The sequence below is a fragment of the Xenopus laevis genome, chromosome 8S, assembly GCF_017654675.1.
Source record: "Xenopus laevis strain J_2021 chromosome 8S, Xenopus_laevis_v10.1, whole genome shotgun sequence".
Taxonomy (NCBI): Eukaryota; Metazoa; Chordata; class Amphibia; order Anura; family Pipidae; genus Xenopus; species Xenopus laevis.
This window is the reverse complement of record NC_054386.1, coordinates 65,703,664-65,730,464: the sequence shown is the minus strand read 5'-3', so window position 1 is coordinate 65,730,464 and position 26,801 is coordinate 65,703,664. Positions and strand designations below refer to the sequence as shown.

Sequence of the window (26,801 nt, the reverse complement as noted above, 5' to 3'; positions counted from 1 at the left end):
ATCCATCTAACTAAACACATATCTTTAAACCTCTAAAAAGTATTGGAGGCCCATTTATCAACATTCTAATTTTAGTGGATTTAGAGGTTTTAGAAACCACCAAAAAACTAATACTCTATAAAGACATGAATGACAAGAAAAACAGCATAATATAAAAAGCACAAATGAATAAAAATGCTGAGCTAAAATGAATACTAATGTGAAAACCTAGAAATCTAATTTTGTGCAATCCCCAAAAACTTTAAAAAAGATTTTACACTTGGAAAAGGACAAATTCCATTGACCCCACCAGTTTTTAGTTTTGGATTAGTGTTTTTTGTGTTATTTTTTGTTTTATTTAGTTACTATTTTTTTTGTGGTTTTGATTAATTAGTATGACCCACAATTTTTAGTGCAAAAACATTTGATTTGAGAAAAAGAAAAAGCTTGCAATGTATTTTTATTGTTAGCCAATATAGGTATCACTACAATACTTGTATATGTATTTGTTTTTTTATTTATTTGAGATTAAAAGGACAAATACAACCAACAAATCGCATACAGATCTCATATTATCAAATATATATTGTAGAATTTCATTTACATAAAAGTTTACCACATACGATTCAAATAAAATTAATTAAATACCTATTAAAGCTATATTCCATATTAATGAGTCATGGTGTGATCTCGGGAAATCCCTGGTTCTTCAAAAACATACTTCTACCTATCAAGTAATACTCAGGGATGGGCGAATTTGACCCGTTTCGTTTCGCCAAAAATTCGCCGCCGGCGAAATGTCGCAGACGCCCATTAAAGTCTATGGGCGTCAAAAAAAATTTGTCGCGCAGCGAAATTATTTTGTTGCGCGTCTTTTTTTTTTTGACGCACGTCTCGGCGAAACGAGGCGAAAAAATTCGCCCATCCCTATCATTATCTTTTCTGTATTTTCTTGTTTTAAAAATGTGAGCCTTTGAAAGAAGCCATTAATTGTCCAAAATCAACAGAAATAAATGACTTTTCTTAATAACATTGCGCAGCATGCCCATTGGGCAGCATAGGTGGACGGTGGGGGATGTAGCCCTCATCCGCTCCCCACGTAGACAGGTAGAATTGGGAACAGGGGAGTGGGGCTTCCGCTATAAGGGAAAGGGATTCTTACTTGGCTAACCCCTAACTTTTTGCAAACTTTTTTGCACCCTTTTTGGGGTGCTCAGTGCACATTGAGCGATTTTTGGCTCGATGATTCCCTAACCTTCCACCTTATGCTTATGGTTTTAATTACATGTTTTTTATGGTTACAGACCAGCACTATCCATAAGTCTATGGAGTAGTGAATGTGTTTTAATTATATTTGGTTTGCTGTGTGGGCATGGCCCAGTGCTTTTTGTAATGGTTTTTAATTGTGAGAATTAAAAGTGAAGTTTTAAGTGTCACGTTAGCAACCCTTTTGTGTCTAATTGTCGCCTGAACTGGTTAGCAGTGGGGAGGGAGGAGGGGCTGTCCATTCACTAATACACTGCCAATTTCCTTTTTCTCTCTCTCCTATTTTCTTTGGTTTTGATATTTATTGATTCTAACCTGCAGGCCATGTATTTCTATGGTTGTTCATCACTGATTTAGGCTCTATTTCTATATCTTTAATAACCATGCATCTCAATCAGTATTCTTCTGTCTCCTGAATGGTGCAGGGGAAACCAATAATTTTATGTCAGATGGTTGAAGTATTACAATAAAATGTGCAATTGGAACATCCATGTGGTTAACATAGATTTTAAAAATAATTTCCCCAGGTACCCTAATTCATAAATGAGCAACCTTTTGCTCTGACTTGTGGATGGTGTTCAGTAGTATGAAAATTGTGTCCATCCTTTAGCCAAACATTATTTCTGCTAAACGACATCAAACAGATATCAGCTTATTAAGACAAGATGCTGGGTATTTGAAATAAGCTTTATATAGATATAATTTAAGAAAAATAGATACAGTTGTGTTCAGAATAATAGCAGTTCAACATCCTGATTAATCACTGTTTTGGTAGAAATTACTAGTAGTTGTAGTAGAGTAATAGAAAACCAATAGACCCAACAGTCATGACATGTATGCTGCTGATTCTTTGTAACTGAATCATGAACTGAGGCTTGTTCCAAAATTATTCAAACTCATATTAGCTTGTTCCAAATAATAGCAGTGTGGAGTTCAATTAGTGAAACATCATTCTGTCAATTCCTTATTTAAGGAAGGAAGGCAACACATGTTGTGCCAATGATCATCAGCTCCAACAAGATCAAAGAAGATCTAAAGTTACTTGTAAGTACTGTTACAATTAGAAGACACCTATGTGAAGCCAAGCTAGAAGCCCCCAGCAAAATCCCATTGTTGAAAGAAAGTTGGAGATATTTCTCATACTATGATGTTGGGCCTATTTATTGCTTACGAGGGGATCAGGGATCAGTTTCAATACATCAAAATACTTGAAGAGGTTGTGTTGCCTTAGGCCAAAGAGGAAATACCCTTGAAATGGGTGTTTCAACAAAACAAGAACCCCAAACACACCAGTAAATTAGCAAGATTGATGTTATGGAGTGGTCAGCCCAATTCCTGGACCTTAATCCAATAGAAGATGTGTGGGAGGACATTGAAAATGCTGTTTCTGAAGCAAAACCAAGAAAAAGAAGAATTGTGGAATGTGACAGGTGCCAGAGTTGGTCAACTCCATGCAACACATATATGTGGTTATAGGTCTAAATATTAGTTCAGTGTTTCAAAAGAAAGCAAAATCTTGAAAAAAAAATTCAGTTTATACAATAAATGTTTGGGTTTGTAAAGAAGAAAACAGACACTGCTATGCTTTGGAAAAACTTAATATTCCCTTTTCTTCACTTTCTGTAAAGGAATAAGACAAATTTGATAGATTTTTCTTCATGTTTTGATTTGGAATAGAATATGCAGTGTTCCCAATGCATTTGTGTGTATGGAAATAAAAGCTAATATAAGGATATTGAGCTTTATTGACTTTTAAAAACATACTGCTATTATTCTGAACACAACTGTACATTCTACAATGTAAATATCTGGAGAATACTTTTCCAGAATTAAACCTCTGTCCACCACCAAAAAGGCATCCATAAATCATGTAAAAGTTCTATGGACTCAGTGGGGAATTTGGCCAAGGTCTAAGTACCCCTGAAGTAAACACCAACGGATTAAACCATTAACAATGTAAAACAAACCTACTGAGGCAGCAACTGGTTTATACAAAAGACCCGATACCAAAGCATAAGAAGAGTAACATAGTATATGCAGTGCAGTGAGGAGTGCTCAGACTTGTATGTGGGAGCTCCTCTGGTCAGCTGTGTACCCAAATATAAAGGAAAGGGACACAAGTTTGAAGACAGGGAAGAGGATTGGTTCAAAAGAGGGATTCAAAGAAGCCATATATGTGAAAACGGGGGGGCTGACACCTATTGTATGCCATACAATGTTTTAGCACCTCTGCCTGGATGGTTTATTAACACCTCATAGCTCTAACCATGCAAACAACACCTTATCTCCATGAGGTCTCTAGCCCCATGATGGTTATACTATAAAAGATTATGCTAATTGGAGTAAGGTTCCAGGGTATATAACTACAGATATTTTTGTATAGGTCATTCTGAATTGAGAAAACTATGAGTTCCCCAAACTTAAGTCATACTGCAAGCTGTATATAATAATTATAAGAAAAGGAAAAATATAATGACCACTTATTAAGAACGTCTAGAATTCAAAATGGTTATTTAAAGTTTTATATGGCTAGAGCATTTTTTGGTGTAATTTAGAGACACTTACTCTTTAGTGCTGGTGATCCTGGTGCTGGGTATTGGAGACATACATGGAGGAAGGAAACATGGTGCAGCAGTGTCCTCCAGTCTCTGCCTTTTGCTATTACTCTGTGTATCAGAGCTTTCACTTTGCTTTGAATAAGAGAAAAGCTAGATAAATGACCAACTAAGATGCATTACATACATTTCATATCTCATTTATATAATTTAAACAGTCTCGCTGTATCTCATGTAGAATAGTTAAACTGGTGTCATAATGGGTTTTCAACTGCATTTCACTATTGTCCATAGACCATTTGCTTACAATTTAACATAATCTCCTTCTATACCCTTTAATTAAATATCTACATGTTTGGTAGCATATTGCAAAAGGGTAGCTTTCATTTGATTGCATTGAGGTTCCCTAATAAACAGATGTTAAAAAAATTGGTAGCGCAGCATAGGAGAGAGACAAAGATCCCAGAGCTTACACACACAAGTCATTAGGACTTTTGATCAGTTTAATCAGAGTCCAAGTGGCAATGTTATATATATGAGGTTACATAAACTGCACTTATCTCAAATTACATTTTGAAAAAAAATATAAAAATAGACCTATTTCTGAAAACAAATTAAGCATCCATGATAATGTAATGTTTTCTATAATAACATTACTTCCCCCTTAGAAGAGGTTCATGGAAATCATGCTAGTCCTTTTATGTGTTACATAAAAGCCTTTTGTGCCACTCTCTATGCCTTTGTGAAATGGTGCTATTAGTAGCAAATGTGCCATTTTTCATGACCGAAATAAGAAATATTGTGGGTGCACCCAAAATACATCTTAGTAGGTTCAAAAATTATCTTTTTGGAGCAATGAAACGTCATTAGTGCTATTTCTACAGTACTTGAGCTTTGAAAGCCATATAAAGGATACCACTCTACTGGCATTTTTTCCCTCTGTCTCATTTGTAAAAGAAGACTTTCTAAGTAGAATATTTACACAATAGCTATAATTATTGATTATACATTAAAGACCTGCAGCAAGCATTGAATCAATAAATGTGTCCATTAGTTAAATGATGTGTTATACAACTGTATATTAAGCATTTTCTCAATATGTTTCACGTTTAAGGTATCTCCGTACAACAAGATAATAGTGGAAGAAAATCTTCCTTTCAACTAATGGGATGTAATGTGTGAATTTTGACCTTCTTTCTGGGTATGTAGGTCAGCTGTTTCCTTATGAGCCACATAATGAAACACACAACAGCCATATAATCCACTGCAAGCATACTCTTCAGGGATATAGGAAGACTCTCACAGCTCTTAAAAATGTCAAAGACTTTGCATGAAGCCCACAAGGACCTTACTGAACTATTGACATCAAAGTCAGTTTTCTTTAATCTCCTGAGTTTTTTAAGAAACATTTTTGCTTACCCTTGTAATTGTCACAATCCTGATTTAGTACTAATAATGGTGTTTTCATATTGCATCCATTCAAACATCTGAATATTTAAAAACAATTAGACCTTTAAAACAAATCCATTTAATTTGGTTCCCTTATATCCCTTCCTCTGAATTATATTGCCTTCTTCCTTCCATTTAAATTTCTCATGGTTTAAGGAAGCTGATACAACAGCACTTCTTCTCATGGCCATTATACAGAGAGGTCTAATACATAAAAATAACTGAAGCAGATTGTTTTGAAGGCAACAATAAACTGTTAGGTAGCCTTCTCCCCTTTTTAGATATACAGTATATTAAACATATATCAACAAATGGTGTTATATATATTATTTATACAAGTATTTTTACTTCCTTTTAGGGTTTAGGAAAAAAACAAATGTGATTTACAGTGGTATACTGTATATAAATTGATCTTGATACACAGAACTCACCTTGTGCTTCTTTCTGGATTTTGTGGAACTTCTCTCCACTGTTGTGTTCATTGTTTGTTGTTTGTATTTAAAACTTGTCTCTTTTGGATCATTTTTCAAGGGTAACACATCAAAAGACTCTTGCCCAGGTACCCTTGATAACAATGTGAGATCTATTTTGACCCATAAAGATTTAACTTCTTCAAAATCCCGCAAAGGTGAAAGGAGCTCAGCCTGGACAACAGGAAGAGGTGAGAAAAATTGCTCCTCCAGGTCATTATGTGTTTGATCTGCAGATAAGCCACTGCTATTGCTGGTTAAACTGCTTACACTTAAAATGTTGCTGCTGCAGTCCTTTGATTTGTTAGGATTAGGAGGCCCACTGCATGCTGTTGAGATTTTAACCTGAAGAACTTCTTCTTGGTCAGTGTTGGATTCAGATGCAGAATCTGTCTCAACAAATTCTCTAGATTTGGGGACATTTTTGCTGGTTCCCTTGGTTCTCTTTTTTTCAGAAGAACTTCCTATACTAGTCCTTTGTTCTTTTCTAGGAGCAGTTTTAGCAACAGTGGTTTTTGTCCTTGTTTTTGGTTGCTCTGGGGTTTCTCGTAGCTCTTTTTCTTTGGGAGTGCTGCAAGTGGGATTTGGTTTGTTCCATGTGTTTTCTTCTACACTGGAAGTTCTTTCAACCTTTTTTGGCTGCTTTTTAGCAGCCACTCTTTGAGTGACTGGTTCACTGGGAGCTGGTGATTTTTGTTTTAAGGGCTTTGAATCAGAGTTTTTTTGTGTGGCCCGTAGCTTGCTTTTTTCCCTTACAGGGCTCAGTAATTCTTTGGAATCAGGCTGAGAAATAATGTTGTCAAGTTCTGTTTTCTCTTTTCCCTCAGCTTGCTGGTTATTTTGAGTCTCAGAATTGTTTTCAGAATGAACATCATTCTGACTGCTAATTATTGTTTTATTGTGTGGATTAACTTTATTTAGCCACTTATCTAGCTGCCATGTGTTTGTAGAAGGTGGCTCAGGCTGTAAATGGAATATAAAATATTTTTTAAATTATTTCAGCATTACTTGGAATATCAGACCTATTTGCACAATAATATATATTTATTTTAAACTGAAAAATAATTAGGCTTTTTATGGTACATGCTTTATTTGAGCATACACTTGATGTTTGTTTTCAATTTACAATTTTTCTCGAAAGAAAATAAATATGTAAAATAACAAATGATACATTTTTTATAATGTTGCTTTTATCAAATCCATTTTGAATACCATACCTAAAAATATTTACTGCTCATATAACATATTTTTAATTTTAATAATTCATTGCCAACATTTCAGCACACTTAGGGGAACATTTACTAAGCTCGAGTGAAGGATTCGAATATAAAAAACGTAGAATTTCGAAGTTCTTTTTGGGTACTTCGACCATCGAATAGGCTACTTCGACCTTCAACTACGACTTTGACTTCGATTAGAATGATTCAAACTAAAAATCGTTTGACTATTCGACCATTCGATAGTCGAAGTACTGTCTCTTTAAAAAAATCTTCGACTACATACTTCGCTAGGGATGTCGCGGACTGTTCGCCCACAAACTAATTCGCGCGAACAACGACCGTTCGCGTCCGCCGAATGTTCACAAACGTCGCGCGACGTTCGCCAATTTGGGTTTGCCTTAGCTGGCGCTTATTTTTGCCCTCTCACCCCAGAGCAGCAGATACATGGCAGCCAATCAGGAAGCTCTCCCTCCTGGACCACCCCCACACCCCCTGGACCACTCCCCTTCCATATATAAACTGAAGCCCTGCAGCGTTTTTTCATTCTGCCTGTGTGTGCTTGGAAGAGCTAGTGTAGGGAGAGAGCTGTTTAGTGATTTGAGGAACAGTTGATAGTAACTTTGCTGGTTAGTAATCTACTTGATACTGCTCTGTATTGTAGGGACAGAACTCTGCAGGGATTTGAGGGACATTTTAGGTTAGGTAGCTTTGCTGGCTAGTAATCTACCTTCTACTGCAGTGCTCTGTGTGTAGCTGCTTGTGGGCACTGCTTCTGATCTCATCTGCTGACTGCTGCCTGTAACCCAATAGTCCTTGTAAGGACTGCTTTTATTTTCTTTTTTGTTTTTTTTACTTTGCTACTGTAAGAGCCCAGTGCTATTAGTCTAGCTGTGTTGGGGAGTGGGACTGGTGTGCTGCTCCTCCTAGTAGTTCACCACTACCAGCACCAACCAGAGTCAAAATTGTTACAAAGTATCTTATTTGCACCTGTTAGCTGTTCTGAGCTCTCTGCCAAAAGCTAATTAAGTTAGAAACTGTTTTTTTTCTGGCTGTTCAGTTCAGAGAAAAGAGGGACTTTCCAGTACAAAAGATGTACAGGGGGTTGAGTGGTCAAAAGAGGGACAGTTGGGAGGTATGCAAGTGCCACCTAGCTGTGTGAGCTTTTTCACATTCTGTCTAAATAACAATAATAATTCCGTGTCCGTAAACATCACCTGAGTGATGTTTTTACAGCAGCAATAATATATTCCGTACCCACTACTGTATACGTTGCCCTTGCAGGCATTGTTTGCCCAGTCTTTAACCAAGTGCCACCTAGCTGTGTGAGCTTTTTCACATTCCGTGTCCAGAAACATCACCTGAGTGACGTAGTGTGATTTCTGCCCTTTACAGCACAAAACGCAGCGCTGTGTCAACAATGTATTTTTCAGATACATTTTTGCCCTTGATCCCCCTCTGGCATGCCACTGTCCAGGTCGTTGCACCCTTTAAACAACTTTAAAATCATTTTTCTGGCCAGAAATGTCTTTTCTAGCTTTTAAAATTCGCCTTCCCATTGAAGTCTATGGGGTTCGCGACGTTCGCGAACCGTTCACATTTTTTCCCGGAAGTTCGCGAACATGTTCGCGAACTTTTTTTCCGACGTTCGCTACATCCCTATACTTCGCCACTTTAAACCTACCGAGCTACAATGTTAGCCTATGGGGACCTTCCCCATAAGTTTTCTAAGCTATTTCTGATCGAAGAAAAATCGTTCGATCGATGGATTAAAATACTTCGAAACGTTCGATTCGAAGGATTTAATCATTCGATCGAACGATTTTTACTTCGATCGATCAAAGTGTTTTCGAAGTCAAAGGATTTTACTTCGAGGTTTAATTAACCCTCGATATTCAACCTTTAGTACATGTGCCCCTTACTGTATGTGGTGAAAAATATCCATCCATAGAATCTCCCCTTTCATTAAAGAGCTAATCACGCTGATTTTGAAGAAATAGAAAAAATTTTAGAAATATATTTGCAGTTTTAGAATGAAACATAGTTAACATTCCTATTTTCAAGAAAGGCAATCCGATTCTTTAGTAGTTCCACTTTCTTCAGATGATAGAAGCAGTAGGTTGTCACTTATTTTGGCAGTGTTGCTCTTCACTGTTAAATTAATTTAAAAGATATTAAATTAGAAATATCTTTTTAATATGAAACAAACAGTAGTAGCTTAGTCAAGGCCATTTTAACAAATTAGCAAAAGGGAAATTTGGTCAGAGGGCCCAACAAGACAGGGGTCCACTGTTGAATTGTAATAGAAGCATCCCTTTAGAAATGGCAGAATGTTACATTTTCCTTTTTTCCACTATAATTTTCTATTAGAAACTACCTTCATGAGGGATCCTTCCAATAAAAAGCCAATATATTTAGTGGAAACTTTGTTTTCTTGTGGCGTCTTTGATGTTTAACGTTCCCATGGCTGCTGGTCCAGCAGGGACACCTTGGTATCATATCATATTTCAGTAAGCTCACACCTTTTCTTCATTGGCTGCCTTATTAAGTTGAAGTTCACCTCCTGTAGTACTATCAGAAATTTTTATAGAATTGGGGCCTAACCAATGAGATATTTTTTCTAAACCACAGGCACCTTATGGCAGCCTTAAAGTATAGTAGCTGAATATAAAGAAAATAAATGAATACAAAATAACAACCCAATGCATTATATATTGTTTCCATTTGCGGCATAAATACTTCTCCTTTAACGTCTATTTAAACTCTCATTAGGTATGAGCAAATTTTGTTTGCCTAATGTGATTTTTAGCCACAAAAGGTGAAAATGTTTGTGAATCTCCAAAGTATTTTGTTAACACAATAAAAAAAACAACCATTGACATCATCACATTTGATTTCTGCAAAATTTCCCAATTTCATGAATATGGTTTCTATTCTTAGTCATATTATCCAGAAAGCCATATGTTTCTGACCAAAACCACATGTAATATATCATTCCTCAACCACTTATATAACTACATTAATTAAAATTATTGGAATTATTACACAAATTAAGAAATGTCCTTATTTCTCCCCTGATACAACAAGGCAACTGACTGCTGTTTCTCAACAATTACTTCAACATAACATTTTTAAAAGGGTTGTTTGTCAAACAGATTTAATAAGCTCCAATGCAAGATTGCAAAATTTTACATAACAGACCCTTAGGGGCAGATTTACCTAGGGTCTGCCGAATTGAAATCCTTCGACTTCAAATATCGAAGTCGAAGGATTTAGCGATATTCCTACGAACAATTTTTACTTTGAATCATTTGATTCGAAGTCGTAGTCGAAGTAGCCATATTCGACCATTTGAAATTCGAAGTATTTTTTCTTCTTATCCTTCACTCGAGCTAAGTAAATGGGCCCCTTAAAGTGGACCTGTCACCCGGACATAAAAAGCTGTATAATAAAAGTCCTTTTCAAATTAAACATGAAATCCAAATTGTTGGTTTTTTTTAATCATCCATATATGTTGTAAACTCATTTAAAAATCTCAGCTGTCAATCATAGATGCGGGGCAGGCAATTACTTTCACTTTCCATTCCCCACACATTCCCCCTTCCTCCTCACCATCTAATTGTGAAGCCTGTGCATGGGGATTGCCATCAGGTCCCCCATTCTGGCACACAAACAAGAGTCTGAGCTGATGCAAGGCTTGCATTAATAGTATAGAATGGCAGATGCCTGCTTGCTATAACTATGAATTCCCAGGCTGAAGGAAACAAGATTTAAAACATTTATAAAGTATAAGTAAAGTACTTGACTAACATTATAAAATAGTATTTGGAATTATTTGTTAAGGTGACAGATCCCCTTTAAGCTGCCATTCACATACCCAAATTCTGCTAATGAAAATAAAAATTCATTTTCTGGGTTAATGTACTTTTATTTTTATTGTACTGTATGTATTAATACTAGAACATTATTTTAGTGCCAATTTTAAGGTCATTAGTAAAGTAACTCATGGAGGTTAAAAAAAAGAATAGTTAGGTATTGTATGTTCTACTTTTATCCACTTGGCATATGTTCAATTAATGGCAGCTTTTTTTTTATTGTGCTCAAGATATTGTTAGTCATGTGAAAGCAATTATGACTAAAAAGTCACATGAAGAACACAATGAATAAAGATCAGCCTTTACTGGCAGTTCAATATTAAATATGGTTTATAGCTAAAGCCAAGCTTTCAGAACTATTGTTTTGGCTACACCCAGGTTGTGTGACATGACACTCAGGGGCCTATTTACTAACAATTGAATTGTGATTTTAAAAAAACAAAAATTTTTAGAGTTTTTCAAAGTATTTGTATTCTTTAGTGCATTGTTCAGTGCATGTTTTCATTCATACTTTTTATATTCAGATCTTTTAATAAATTCAATGACAATCATGGTTTCAGAGTTTGTGAGTTTAGTCATGAATTCCAAAACCTCTCAAATCACTAAAATTCAGCTTCTAATAATAAGAATTCACAATTTCACTCTGTAGGGCTTGTTTACTACATACAGGCCAGGGTCCAATAAAAAAGAACAATCTCTACTTTTTTTGCATTTTGTGCTGTGCACAAAGAAAAATAGCTGCAACATCTTGAACTGCATTTGAAGAAACCTGCATTTGGCAGACAGAGGCATATAATCTTTCCCCCTCCATTTCCTACCCCCTATTTATTTACATTCACCTCAGTAAAGTCCTTAATGGTGTGTGAGATTACCTGCATAGAGTAAATACATTACTGAAAATGTACCTCAATGTTACTCTTAAGATCCTTTCTATGTCTTCTCCCTTCCCCAACTCCATGCACTCCCTGTTTCTGCTTTTTCTTCTATGTGCCCACTCTGCATTCTATCTCCAACTTTTGTCATCTCTGTGCTATTTCAATCACCTTCCCACTTCTTCGGTGATGCTGTGAACTCTCTATTGCCTACTTCTCTCATCTGCGTGTCCTTTCTTCTTTATCCTTGATCCATCCCCTCTCCCCTTACCATCCCAACTACTAACTGATTTATAAATGTATGTGAAGCTTTTCTAATATGCTTCTGACATAGAAGGCAAGGCACAGTGCTGCTTGCACTATCTGAAATCTCTGGCACAGTGCTACTTGCATCCTCTGACATCTCTGACAATGAATTGTAGAGTCTGGCCATCACATAAAATCCTTCCCCTATCTCTGTGCCATAACTTTAATTTTTGTTACTCCTTTCCCCTTTCTCTATCTCCAATCCCTCAATGTTACAATGGGTGACAGAAATATACCCAAACTAACCAAATTTCAGAGTATCTTTTCTATGATTATAAGGTAACTATTATTGATTATATTGGCCCAACCTTTCACACACATTTTTTTTTAAAGCTCATCTTCCTACTTTAATCAACTTTAATCTTAAAGGGATACTGTCATGGGAAAAACATTTTTTTCAAAATGAATCAGTTAATAGTGCTGCTCTAGCAGATTCTACACTGAAATCCATTTCTCAAAAGAGCAAACAGATGTTTTTATATTCAATTTTGAAATCTGACATAGACATATTATCAATTTCCCAGCTGCCCCAAGTCATGTGACTTGTGCTCTGATAAACTCCAATCACTCTTTACTGCTGTACTGCAAGTTGGAGTGATATCACCCCCCCTCCCTTCCCCCCCCCAGCAGCCAAACAAAAGAACAATGGGAAGGTAACCAGATAACAGCTCCCTAACACAAGATAACAGCTGCCTGGTAGATCTAAGAACAACACTCAATAGTAAAAACCCATGTCCCACTGAGACACATTCAGTTACATTGAGAAGCAGCAGCAGCAGCCTGCCAGAAAGCATTTCTCTACTAACATGCAGGCACAAGTCACATGACATGGGGCAGCTGGAAAATTGACAAATTGTCTAGCTCCATGTCAGATTTCAAAATTGAATATAAAAAAAATCTGCTCTTTTGAGAAATGGATTTCAGTGCAGAATTCTGCTGGAGTAGCACTATTAACTGATGAGTTTTGAAAAAAACATGTTTTCCGATGACAGGATCCCTTTAAAAAGGGTTAGCAGTAATTGGCAAGTAGTCACTGAACCGCCCTAAGGAACACTCTCCAAATGTATTCTTTGTATTTTGTATTTGAATTTTCTCATAGAATAGTAAAAGAAGTACTAAAAACACATTTGTCTGTTGGTCACAAAGCAATTCTAAAGCTACAAGTGTGTTACCACTTCTATCTTTTTCTTCATCTGTCCTTCTATTTCCTGTTCTAGCTTTGCTAGCCTCCTATTAGATGACTGGGTTGAGAAATATACAGATACATGAAAGTTAAGTGTGCTGCGATATATCTAACCTTTCTAACCTTACCTCAGGGGTTGCGCTGCGTGCTTGTTCATTACATTCAATGTCGCTGGAGCTGCTCTCACTATCAGAATCTGATTCCGAGCTGCTCTCAGATTCACTTGAGCTTCCTGAGCCTCCACTGGAATTCACAAGGTTGGCACCGTGCACTGCTTGCAAAGGAAGTCCACTGGGAACAAAACAAATATACCTGTTTGTCATTTTAAGAGAGAAAACAGTTAAGAAACTGTAAGAAAAACATTCACTATAACTAAAGCTTAGGGATGCACCATTATTTTTACCCTTAGACATATAAAATTTCTTTATAACAATTTTACTTGCTATAATAAGATTCATAGCCTAATATTTTTTTTATATATTTGCCTTTCTTGTCTCCATTTCTCTAAACTGATATTAAAAATGCAACAAGAAAGCAATGTAATTCTGTAAATATTTTATTACTTATATTTCTGTTCAGGACCTCTGCTTTTTGTGTTTTGCTATGCACAGTGGGGCCCTAGTGGCTCCTTTCCACAATATTTGTATTTCATTTTCAAGTTCCTAAGCAACATGTCTAAATGTGGCTATGGCGTATAAGTCTATAATTAATACACAACCGAGTGTCAAAAAATATAAATTGTATAATATTAGATTAAAGTTTATACGCAATATCATATATTTCTTGGTAGGGGGACAGATATTTCCATTTTTTAATTCAAGTTTCTTCAAAGTTAATAGCAAAAAAAGAAACACAATTGAACTTGCAATCACTAGTATAAAAAACAATCCAGAAAAATAAAAATCCAAATTTTCCATTGATTTTTAAAAATTTCACTGTTTAAAAAAATTGTTTGAATGTTGAAAATAAAAATGTAACTGACACTGACTTCTATAGAAGCTCACCAGATTTTGGTTGCAGAATTTTTCATTTGGATTTTTGAGACTTTTAATTATGAAACTTTGAGATTGGGATTAGTGATGGGCGAATTTGCACCGTTTTGATTCGCCAAAAAATGTGCGAATTTCACGGCGAATCACGCAAATTCGCGCCTGCCAAGTTAATTCACCCATCACTAATTATGATACTTGCAAAATTTTACAAATCTGTCCCTAGTGAAGTAAAAATATTAAGACCCTTTCCAAATAACAGATTTTCAAAATTGTTATCACCAAAGCTAAATATGATAGCTTTTAGAATACAGAAATAATCCAATATATTTCTCATGTAAGGAGGCTCCTTAGTAAATAATACTGACAGCAGTTATAAATATATACTCTACTCTTCAGGGAGCAGAAGAAGTGGGGTTCATTCTTTAGGGAATAACAAGCAGCAGCTGCTTCAGGCTGCTTTAGCTCCAATTTTAACAACAAATGAAAGCCACCCTAGGACATTGGGTTCTTGGATAACACTTTTGCATTAGCTAAAAAACCTAAGCTGCAGGGTGAGTATCACTACTGTCCTATCAAGGAACCAAAATTTTTTGGCAGCTACAAAACTATTCATAAGTAGTAAACGTCTGTTTTGTTTTGTGTACAAATTCTAGCCTATCATCTTCAAGGTGATTTTAAAAGGAATATTCAATGAATTATTTAAAGGGGAAGTAAAGTCTAAAATGGAATAAGGCAAGAAATGCTGTATTTTGTAAACTAAACATAAACATGAACTTACTGCACCACAAGCCTAATCAACTAAACAAATGATTTATGCTTTCAAAGTTGGCCACAGGTGGTCACCATCTTGTAACTTTGTTAAACATCTTTGCAAGACCAAGACTGTACTCATGCTTAGTGTGGTCTGGGCTACTTAGGAATCGTCATAAATGATCAAAACAGCACAAGTAAAATAATAGCTGCCAGAAGCCAATACAGCAAGACTGATTAATAATCAGAATATGCAGACTGCACTGGGTCCTGTGTTGTCATGCAATCTAAAATGGATTTTATAGTTTTTTTATTGTTCACTTTCTCCAAATCTGCAGAACTGGTGGCTGTCCACCAATAATCCTCCAAATAGAATCCCAGTTTATCTGTTTAAATCTGGCTCCATGAGCTTTGTCCCTGCAGCTGGAGTTGGAAACAGTAAACTGGTTGTAAATCCAAAATAAAATCCAATACAAATCTCAGTCGCCGACTGTTCTACAGGGAAACAAACAAAGCTGCTTGAGGTCTGCATGGCTGGGAAGTAAGGTGGGGGCTCCCCCTGCTGTTCATACGTATGATTGTTTCCATGTAGAGCATTTAGGGACCGTCTGACAATTCCTATCCACAGCAGTATATGAAGGGAGAATTTCACTGCATACAGTCAGGTTTTTTTTTTATAAAAACAGTACACATTGTTTAATTAAAGTATATTGGAAATAGGTTTCTTTTTCATTAAAGAAAGTAAAAATGGGATTTTATTTTTTTTGCCTTTCCTTGTCCCTTAAGAACATTTCTAACTCATTGCAAAATGTCTCAATCATGGGACTTTACATTATAATTTAATAAAATCTGCATTAATGGAGAAGCATTTAGGGCATTCTCTTATTAGAAGTCTTTGTGTGAAATGTGCTATAAACTAAAAATTAATACGTCTAAAATTCTGTTCTCTCCACTTGGGACCTTAGTAACCTGCTCATTTATATTTCAAACTGGAGAGCTGCAGAAAAAAAAAGTTAAATAATTCCCAAACTACAAAGGAAACTAAAGAATAAAGATTGCAATGTCTTAAACTGTGATATTTACAAATTACAATGCTTTTAGAACAGTCTGTACATTCTTATCTAGCTACTGTAAATCACTTTATGAATAAAATGAATGCAGCTTTCTTCAATGATGTAAGAAACATCTATTCTCAAGTGAAAACGTATGACTATTTTATACATAATATACAACTGCTTCAGGGGGTGTTATTAAAGTTTAATGATGCAACACAAAGGTTAGCAAAGGATTTAATTAGAGACAGGATAAACTATGAGTAAATCTACTTATTATTTGGGGTTCTGTGACCCCATGCATCACTCAAAGCTTGTCTTGAACTGGAAGCAAAAGCAAAAGGGGTGTATGGAGGTATTCCTGCGTCAAAAACCATCCTGTATGTTGCCTCTGCCTGGTATTTAATTGCAAGCCCAGAGTATGTTGCCCACCAAAAGCAAACAAAACCCACTGCAGGCAGTGATTACAGAGCTCAATATTGAATTGGGCCTCCCAAGCCCATTTTAAGATCCATTTTATGTAAACAACATGATGAAAATAAGTTGATGAAAACTTTCCTACAGAGGTGCCCACTGGGAGGTATTCTGGTACATTTGCAGGGCAGACCATACAGAGCTCCTGGTAGTCTTAAAGGACAAGTGCTCTGTAATTTGCCTTCACAGGAGATCCACTTATATGTTGCCCTTGGCTTTTGAGTTCCATTAACTGCAAACCCTCAATGTGTGTGAGAGTACATGTTTAAAGGGGAAAAGGATGACAGTTTTTTTCACCATGTATATTTATGGGTAAAGTTGATCAACTCCTCCGCCTGGTTAATGCAACACAAAAACATTTCAAAATAAAAACTTGATACCACAGTATATATATAAATTCTGCATTGTGGATTAAAAACATAAGCAATGAGTGCTTTGCATTTGCATTTGTAAATGAGCACATACAAGTTCAATCAATTTTCTCCTAAAACATTGCTATAAAAGGTTTTATAGAATAAGATCTAGTAGGTTAAATATATTTTAAAAATCTTCATATCAGTAATATCTGGCATAAGAGGTTGTACATTATTATACATAATACATATGTCATTTCATTGCTGTTTTAAGATCACTAGTGGCCTGTATAGTGAAAAGTAATGAAAATAATACCATGCTTATACACTATAGATGGTGTCATTATAAGCCATTATAAAAAACACAATTAATACAGATCAATTTCATAGGAAAATGGAGCCTTGACGTATGAAGAATCTCACCGATGGGATACTCTGAATTATTTACTGCAAATTTAATTTCAGTAAAAACTAAAATGGCAGCTGTTATTTATTTTTTTTAATTTTAATAACATTAATGAAGAGTAAATGTTCTGTTTCGCTGTCAAAATTGTCACTCCTCTAGCATTTAACACATACAGGAACAGACAGCAATGAGTGATAAATATAATGGAACATAAACCCTATAAAACTAGAACATGACTTATTTCAGCCACCGTTTCACTTATCAAGAATCAGGATTTTATTTTCTTGTAAATCATCAAGCACCGACATTGTATTACCATGGTGGTACATCTATTATCATCATGGTAAATTTGCCACAAATAAACGTTTATATGCTTAAGGCAGGAGGATTTAGCAACCTTTTTTTCAGGTGCAAAAATATCCCCTGTGAGAATTCTGCTTACTAGTCATATCTACATACAGAGATAACTGTGTACATTTTAGCTTCCCGATATTGCACTGTAATCAAACATGAGGAGGAAGGACATGTTTAGCACTGCTTGTATACTATTATACTATATGTTATACACAACAAAAACTTGAATACACGAAAAATACTTTTTTCCTTTGTAAGAACCCTCTTATGAGCAAATGCAATTTTGATTTTGTGCATAGACGATGTGTAACATACAAATGAAGTGTAATGTACTGTACATCTGTAATGCTTTATGACCAATATTCTGGATTTGTTTGTAAGTATGCATTCAAATCACATCAATTTGAGATCCTCTTTAGATCACTGCAAAATTTTGAAACCAAACAAGTTTAATTAGCAGAGTTACCGAGACAAGAAGTATTTAGTCAGATTTAACTCAACAGCACTTTAATATATGCAATTTCAAGAAACCTTAATACATTTAGGGGCAAATTTGCTAAAAGGTGAAGTGACTAACGCTGGCGAAAATTCGCTAGCAAAAGAGATAGACTCTAGTGCTACTTCGCACTCTTACGCCAGGTGAAAGAGTTACTTCGTTACTTCACAAATTTACTAAGATGCGGATTTTACTGAACGTTACCTCATGCGCCAGACTTGCCTTTCCCACCTCAGACCAGGCAAAGTGCAATAGAGTAGATAGGACTTCCTCAAAAAATAGTTGAACATTTTTCTAAGTCCCAAAAAACGCTGGCGACTTTTCATTTTTCAGGGTGATAGGCTGCAAAAGATCGTACATTTTTTCTGGGGTACCCTCCTTCCCCCCTACGTTTCCTAACATATGGCTATACACTGGGCTCATGTGTAGGGCAAAATAACAACTCTATTTCATTTTATGAAGGTTTCCCAGGCTTGTGTAGTGTAATGTATTTGCTGCAACATATACGTCCATTCAACTTTAACTTCCCGCCATATGCAAATTACCCAACGCTAGCACAACTTCGATTTGCTTGCCGCAGTAACGCTAGCACAACTTCACCCTGGACACAACTTCGGATTTTAGTGAATTAGCATTGTCCTGGCGAATCTACGCCTGGCGAAGTGATGCGATGTGAGTGAAGCCGTCGCTGGCAAATTTTCGGAGGTTAGTGAATTTGCCCCTTAGTATCAGAAATGAATGAAAATTATATTTAGGTAGGTATTTATTAAACTTGTTTTTCTGCTCATTTTTATTTTAAAAAATTCGACCAAATGCCCAATCATAAATGGCCCAAATTTACAAAAAAAATTTAATGAAAAAAGCATGTGTGGGAAAAGTCACAACAAATTAGTTTTTCAAATTGTCACTCGAAAACCACAACTTTTTCAGATTGTCGCACAAAATCCAGCGTCAAAAATACCTGAAACCCTCGAAGCTCATGAAGGCAAGAAACATCTTCCAATTGTAAAAGGGTCATCTGCCACTGGTTTCTACGCGACAGGTTTTAGCTGGAGTATTTGTAAGATTTTTTGAGACAAAAAGCCAAACCGAAAAAATTTGACCTTGAATTAATGTGCCCCTAAATCTAGTGGATGCTGGGATGATAATATTCTTTTAATTAAGAATTAAAAGACCATTAGATTTTATGTTTTAAAATAACTTTCAGAGACAAAAAAAATCAGAACAAAATGAAAAAATGCTTCTAAAATAAACTAAGATGCAAATTAGCATAAATGATGAACCTGACTGATCTGCCATGCAAATGTGTACATAAGTTATAACTCAAATATATTTCAGTTACAAGGGGAGATTTTTTCTGCTCTAATTTTATTAAAATGAACAAATGATGATTCTGCTGTTTGAAATGCATATTTTGGCTCTTCATGTGAGACTAAATGTCATTGCCCCTTTAATTGCTAATTATATTAGAGTAGGCTTGGAACCCCTGTGCTTGCTAAGGACATATTGCAGATAATAGATGTACACCTGCTTATACATGTGCATTCACTAATACAATCTGCCAGCTAAGGTAATTGGTACTAACTACTTATCAGAGTTACAACGATCATATTGATTTCTTTGTGTTTAATTCTACCCTAAAGATGTTTGAGGATTAATGCACTTGGCTTTTAGGCTGGCTGCAACTAGATACTTTGAATTTTAAGATTTAAACACTGAAAAAGCCCTTCCATTATCTGCATTACCCAGGATGACTAGAGTCCTACTGCTGTTACATTGTGTTTTGACTTAAATATAAATTGACATTCTTGTCTTCTCTCCAGATATACATTTATACAGGTTAATGGGTTCATTCTTTTTTAAGGGTTAGATTTGGCAATGGAACTTATGAATTAAACCTATTCTTCTTATTGGTTACTTTATAACTTTTATTTTTCATTTGCTGATTAGCAACCTCATCCAGAAGGAAATGCCTACCTGATTAAGGCATACATGGATTAATGTGGACTTTCCCAACCCACAACATCAACCCATACCTGGCACTATGATTTACATCCTGCATTTTTACCCACTTTGTCCAGCCACCAACACTCAATTTACAACAGCTTTACCTGAAACCTGTTCAGGACTCTACCTGTAGCTGCCATACTGTAAGTGAACTATCTAGTCAACCCTGAAACAAAATAGGGGTAAATTCATCAAAGTTCCGCCACTAGAGTGAAATTCCGCAGCTCTCAATTTATTTCTATGGGATTCTGAAAGGCGTATTTATCAATGGGTGAAAGTGAAAGTTCACCCTTTGATAAATACGCCTATAAAAAATCCCATGAAATTAATGGACAGTGGCGGAATTTTAGTCTAGTAGCGGAACTTCACTGTTAACTTCACTCTTTGATAAATATACCCCATAGAGTTTATTCACTGTGTGAAAAAGCAACATGTCCTCTATCATTTTCTTGAATTTTCTAATCCAACCTCCTTAAGCAAAAATATAAAACTCTCATGCTTCATGTTTCATTGATGATGACTCAAATGCATCCCGAGACTGCGTTTGTTTCATAGGAAATGCATACCAAACTATAATGAACTTTTTTTCTAGCCATTAATAAGAGTGTACATTACAGTATCCTAAATCATATATGAAACCTGAACAGATTAGCTGCATAGAATACAGATGCATTTTTACAAGGGCATGTGTTTATCTTTCTTCTTTCACTATTTATTATAACACAAAACCATAGTTCATTTGCATTACATTAACACTGGAGGGTTCATTAAACTAACACAAACTGCTAAGTGCCTAAACACATGCAAATTATTATTTTTTTACCCACAGTGCAATGTGTTTTTCTAATATCCATTCACAGTAGGCAATGCAAACTAGCATCTTCCAGTGCACAACATAATTAACAGTAAGTTTTTTGTACCATTGTTTTTGAGTCAGTGTGGGGGTAAATTGTGTAGATTGTGCCCCAGTGCTTGCATGAAATTTAGTTAGGCTTAAGTTAGTGTGAAGATGCAAGATGCCATTATAATTCCATAATTTTGGATCTATTTAATAAAAATCTGCTTTTGCATAGTGACAAATTCCTTAAAAAGCCGAAAATCAAATTACTGATATTAATTTTCAAGCATGTAGATAAATTAGAAAAAAAAAATAAAGTAGATGAGAAATTGTGCACTTCATCAGTACTACATAAATATAAGAAAATGCAAAATCTTAATAAATATTAAGACATAAAGTTTGGAATGAATATCTGTGCTTTACCCTGCTAACTGACAGAGCCTAGATTGGCTTCTACTAATTTAATGCAGTAATGTGCACAGAAATGTACAGAAGTTTAGAAAAACTCTGATTTATCAGCTGAAAGGCAATAAACAAAGCAGCTATGAAACAGTTTCTAATGCAATTTTGGCATTTTTTGTTTCCATATTTTGTTTCCAGGAATGCTTCATGTCAGTACAGGTAGATTTCAGTCCAAAAATGCTCTGGAGCAGCAGGACAGTAATTCTAGGTACTTTCCAGAGAGATGAAAAGCAAGCTGTCTGCTATCAGCCTAATAGCAATTGATCGATCTGTTACATTACTGAAAGCAAACTAGATAAAATGCTAGATAATTCACTGTTCCAGTAAAGCACTGTTTGCAGATATCAATATGGAGTACCACCAAGCACCGAGTAATTGACTAGGTTTGGGTAACTCTTATTGCTTATATATATCAAAGCAGTTACCGATGCGTCTTTTACGTAATATTAAGCAGTAAGAGAAGCTTATTGACAAAATAGCTCCTTTACTGCCACCATAGTATTGCTTGATAAATAAACAGACTTTGGCTGTTAAATTCCACAAAATACTTAACAGAAATTCAATTATGGAAATAATCAAAAAGATTAAGTTGCCAGGCATTTTGACTGCAATTTAGCCTAGACTGCTGTGGTGTTATTTGGCTGTTCTATAATTCCTGCTGTAGCTGTTCCTTTTGTGAAATTGCCAAGATCTCTGTTAATTTATGAGCAAGTTGCAAAATAAATTTTTTTAAGCCTCTAAAAATCTAATAACAGCCAATGTAACGAAGTTTATTATTGGGAAATCTTGACACCTTTCTTTCTGTTGTTCATACTCATACTGTAATTGAGGTAAGCACAGGTGCTGCTAATTAGGGACCATTGAACACCATGTGAATTCTGGGAACAGTGAAATTCAGATGGTTTAAACTCGGTATGAATAACAAACAGAGATGATTCCAAGGCATTTTGTACAAGCTTGTACATCGCTCATTTGGGACTCCTAAAGCACCTGCCTCCTTTCCACAGCCAGTATTGCAGTATGCGAAGCCCATCCTTCTTCTCGCTCTTTTAACTGAAAATGCATTTTCTCTTTTATGATACTGCGGATCTTTAAATAACAACAAAAACAATTATACAAAGTAATAGTAAATTCCGATATATTATAATGAATCTTTCTGTAATTTGGAACTTTCTACCTACCTGCTAGAAAATCATGTAAACATTAAATAAACCCAATGGACTGGTTATTGCTTCCAATAAAAATTAATTTTATTTTAGTTTGGATCAAGTATGGTACTGTTTTATTATTACAGAAAAAAAGCAATCATTTTTAAAGATGTGGATTACTTGAATAAACTGTATGGGAGACAAGCTTTCAATAATTCGGAGCTACTTTTATTTAAATAAGCAGTGTTTAAATAATATCTAATAATACATGTGTAATATATAGACATAAGCTGTTAATATACAGGTTTCACACTCCAAAAAGGAATACACAATGGGAGTGCTATCTGATAGTTGCTATATGATCAGTGGACATAACCCTGACAGTGAAAGATACATTTTGAAACTATAACATAGCGATCAAAACTTGCCTGCCAATTTCATTTTTTTTTCCTAAATCATTTCTCTGAAAATTTTGGGAAAAATAATTTTTGGTAAAAACAATGCTAGTATAAAACTAGACTTTCTTGAAAGGGCAAAGGAAAGAAGGTATGTTGGCCAATAGCACCTGACTAGTTCAACTGCTGGAACTAAAAAAACAAAAACAAAACAGGAGCCTTTTTATATAAAACTCCATGTCTAATCCATAGCAAAACTTCTGATGAGAAGTGTGCTAATTAATATTGGAGAAGAGAGGACATACACAGTGTACACTTTTTTTGTACACCTTCTTCTCTTTAGGGTGTTGATGGACTCCTATAAGAAGTACAACTTGCGCTCTTGCCTGACTGGCATCTGGTAAGCCTGATTGCATATGATTACAAAGCCCCAACTGCTCTGACCCCCAAAGCCCCCTGTGAAAAAACCCTTTTCATTCAAACATGCTATCCATTCAAAATAAATGAACATAGCTAATTGATTAGAAAATCTTATCTTGACCATCCAATGAAAGCATACATTTGCCACCCTCTAGAGTCAACCAATAAAGAAGGTGAATATAACAACATAGGCAGGCACTGTTGGGGATTTTTTCAAATCTCAATTTTATATAGTTTTTTCTCATAAAAACTTGCCTCTTGTGGCATTTGTGGTTTTTCCTAAATCTTGGCCATGATAAATAAATATCAGAGGACTGCTAAATGTATGGATGATGACAACAGATGACAAAAGCCTAAGAACGGCGCTTCATGTGTTTCCTAATTCCTTAACCACCCCATGTAAAATTAATATATCAGATTCTTTGGCATTCAGATAAAATTATTTTGCAAATGTTAGCATAACTTTGCTTTATCACTAAAGCCTAATTTGTGACAAGTGTCTACCCCTGCTAAACAAAAATGCCATTCTGTTTATTTGATCTATTTTGAAAAAATGGTATTTACTGTTTCAATGCTTTTCTGTTTTGATGTTGAAAGGAATACAGGCTTCAACCCCGTTGGTAGCTTAATTTGGAAAGTACTACAGTGCACTACAAGCTGGTGTTCAGATAACTTGCATTGCAGAATAATAGAACAGCTCTTACTAGTGACACGGCTCTGTCTAGTCTTTTATTGTGCCTCCTATGTAGATTATTTTCTCACAAGGCACTTCATATGTCTATAGTGCCACATTGCTGTGAATATATCGGTCCCTGTTAGTATCAAGTAAGCACAATTAACTACTAGATTTTTCAGGTGCACAGCTACTTAATGTTATCAGTGATCCCAATTAGTCAGAATGACTACTGTCATTATTCAGGGATACTGAATAGGAAGCAATTAGTGCAGGCAGTATAAAGGCAATGCCTGACACATGTTTAATGCAACTTTTAATGAAACAGCCTCCAAAATCATCTTACAGGGAGTGTCTTATATACACAAGAGCACCCAAGTCTTACTTTTCTTCACTGGTTTTATGGTTAAGCATAAGTGAATGCTCAACATAAGAATTACAGGTCGAAACCTATTTTTCCAACATTTGATATATCCAGGTAAACACACATAACAAAGGGTTCTATGATTTTTTTAATCTGACATCTGTCTCAAAGGAAATAAAATGGATCAAAGTTTGGAGGAGACACCCGTGAAGCATTAGCCTGTTGTTTTTACCCTAGTGCCAAAACCTTTTTTATTTTATGCCATTAGAGACGGCATAAAAATGGGAAAAAGAAATTCAAATAGGTGCAATAGGATTCATCAGGCTGCTGTTAGATAATGGAAGCAAATATCTGATTGCTATGGGTAATCATGGGTAAAGTTTATGCAATTTAGCACCTGTTTAAGTGAATAGGCACTGTTGAGTTTGCTGCACTTTTTACATACATTCTTTTATAGAAGATCTAATACTTGAGAAATGTTGTTAGTGTAAGTACAAAACAAACTTCCATTTGGGCATGTTGGAAAATCAACAATTAACAGATGATGGAATCAATTAAAATGAGTTGCATGGGACAAACTGCTTGATTTGCTAGGAGTTGGGAGTGTGCCAGCTAATACCCCAATACTTGTGGGATTTGCCCTGTATGACAACCATTTTGTGATCATACATCGATAAACGTATGAAGCCTTTACACAAGTCATTACACAACATACCAGGGCAGCAATGAAAACTAGATTTTGCCTCTGCTTACAATTTTATAAATAGGCCTTTTTTTCTTATATTGGTGTGTATTAGTCTATAGGAACTAAAAAAAAAGCACATAATCCCCTTGCTTGCATGCTGAGCAATCAAGAGCTAATAACTGTTAACACTTCAATTTACTTTGAAAATCTTATCAACCTTCATACATGACAAGTACTAATAAATCCAATAAAAACAGTGATCAGACAACTAGGATTCGGCGTGTCAGATTATGAATATGATTAACGATGTCTGACATCCCTTCGTGTAAAAAGATTGGGAGTTCTAGCTATTTATTATCACAGAAAGGGAAAGGAATATGCTCTGTAGGAATATAAATAAATTGGAAAGCCTCACAGACAATATTTTGCTGTGTGCCTCATTTGCACTTTAGAAACGCTGCCCTACAGACCTTATGTACTTTTAAGATTCATCAGAAAGATACATGAAGCAGACTCCAACCAAAAAAAAAATGTACATATTTAATATGATTAGATCTCTGGGTTTGAAAATATCCAAAAAAAAGAAAAAATATTATAGAGAATCCTTTATTGCTTTCTTGCTTTGATAAATATCTTCTGGCATGCCATTTACTAAAAATGCAGGATTTACCAAAGAAATGACAAGTAAATGTTTCTCCCTCACACAAATAAGGAGCTTATTTCCTTTTATTATTTTTCTTTGCAAAGTGGTTTATAGTCTGGATTTCTGACACACACAATGAGCTGAATGTAAAATACATTTTCCAAAGCTGAAGAAAAGCACATAGGAAACCAAGGGGCATATTTATAAAATATTTATCTGGGGAATCCAGGGGGAACTAGCTTCAGCATATACATTATCTGTATATTTTCTAGTGCTCCGTGCATCTCAGCAGCACCACTAAGCACTGCTAATACCCCTCCTAATCATTAATTTCTTAAGCAAATCACAAGTAGGACTCAACCATTTAGACAATTAGTGGGTAGTTATTTACAACGGCAAGTGAAAGTGGTGCATTTTAAACAGAGTACAATGTCTAGATGTTCAAAAAGTAAAGAAAAATGAATGCACAACTTCCCAGATGCATGCAAGACACATTTTACACATTCCTTGGCATTTAGGCCTTCATTTGTCTTTACTTTGAAGAAATTGTTATTTTTTGGTTGAACTAAGACCCTCTAATAATAATAAGAGAAGAGGCGTAGGCTTATTGTACATGCATATAGCTTTTAACTTTACTCTACCTGTTGGCAATCTTCCACATCTTTCTACTACACTTCCTGACTTTGAGCCTTCTATTAACTGCTAGTGTCCTTGAAATATTTTTGTTTGCTGCTCTGTTATTATATGTTTCAAAACACTGTTGGGATTTAGGTTGCAATTTATGGATTGCATATTTTATGACCATTAGAATGATGTTTTTAAAATGTCAGATACGGTATTTGGGGCTAATGCCAATATTTGTTACTTTGGAGATAGTTGATATGACCTTTATTAGGGATAAAATATGGAATATTTTAAATTAAATAAGAGTGTTAACAATGCCAAAAAATTGAGGTATTTTACTGGATAATATTCCCTGCATCCCTATACCCCCTGGATATCAGCTGCATAATGCAGATTAGGTAAAAACCCTTTTCCAGCAGTCCCTTACCTTTTTTTTTTACCTGTGAGCTACATTCAATTGTAATAACAAAAGAATTCCCTGGGGATGCCAAAT

The 26,801-nt window shown here is 35.4% G+C and overlaps 1 protein-coding gene across 1 annotated transcript in view; it reads right to left on the bottom strand.

Annotated features, from left to right (window-relative positions):
* aff2.S (AF4/FMR2 family member 2 S homeolog) overlaps positions 1-26,801 on the bottom strand; it is a 309,129-nt gene that overhangs the window by 21,175 nt on the left and 261,153 nt on the right. Inside the window, exons 10-12 of the mRNA XM_018233013.2 lie at positions 13,301-13,463; positions 5,681-6,682; positions 3,811-3,935 (exon numbers count right to left, since the gene is read on the bottom strand). Of these exons, the coding sequence (XP_018088502.1) occupies positions 3,811-3,935; positions 5,681-6,682; positions 13,301-13,463 (1,290 nt within the window). The remainder of the gene's footprint in view (positions 1-3,810; positions 3,936-5,680; positions 6,683-13,300; positions 13,464-26,801) is intronic.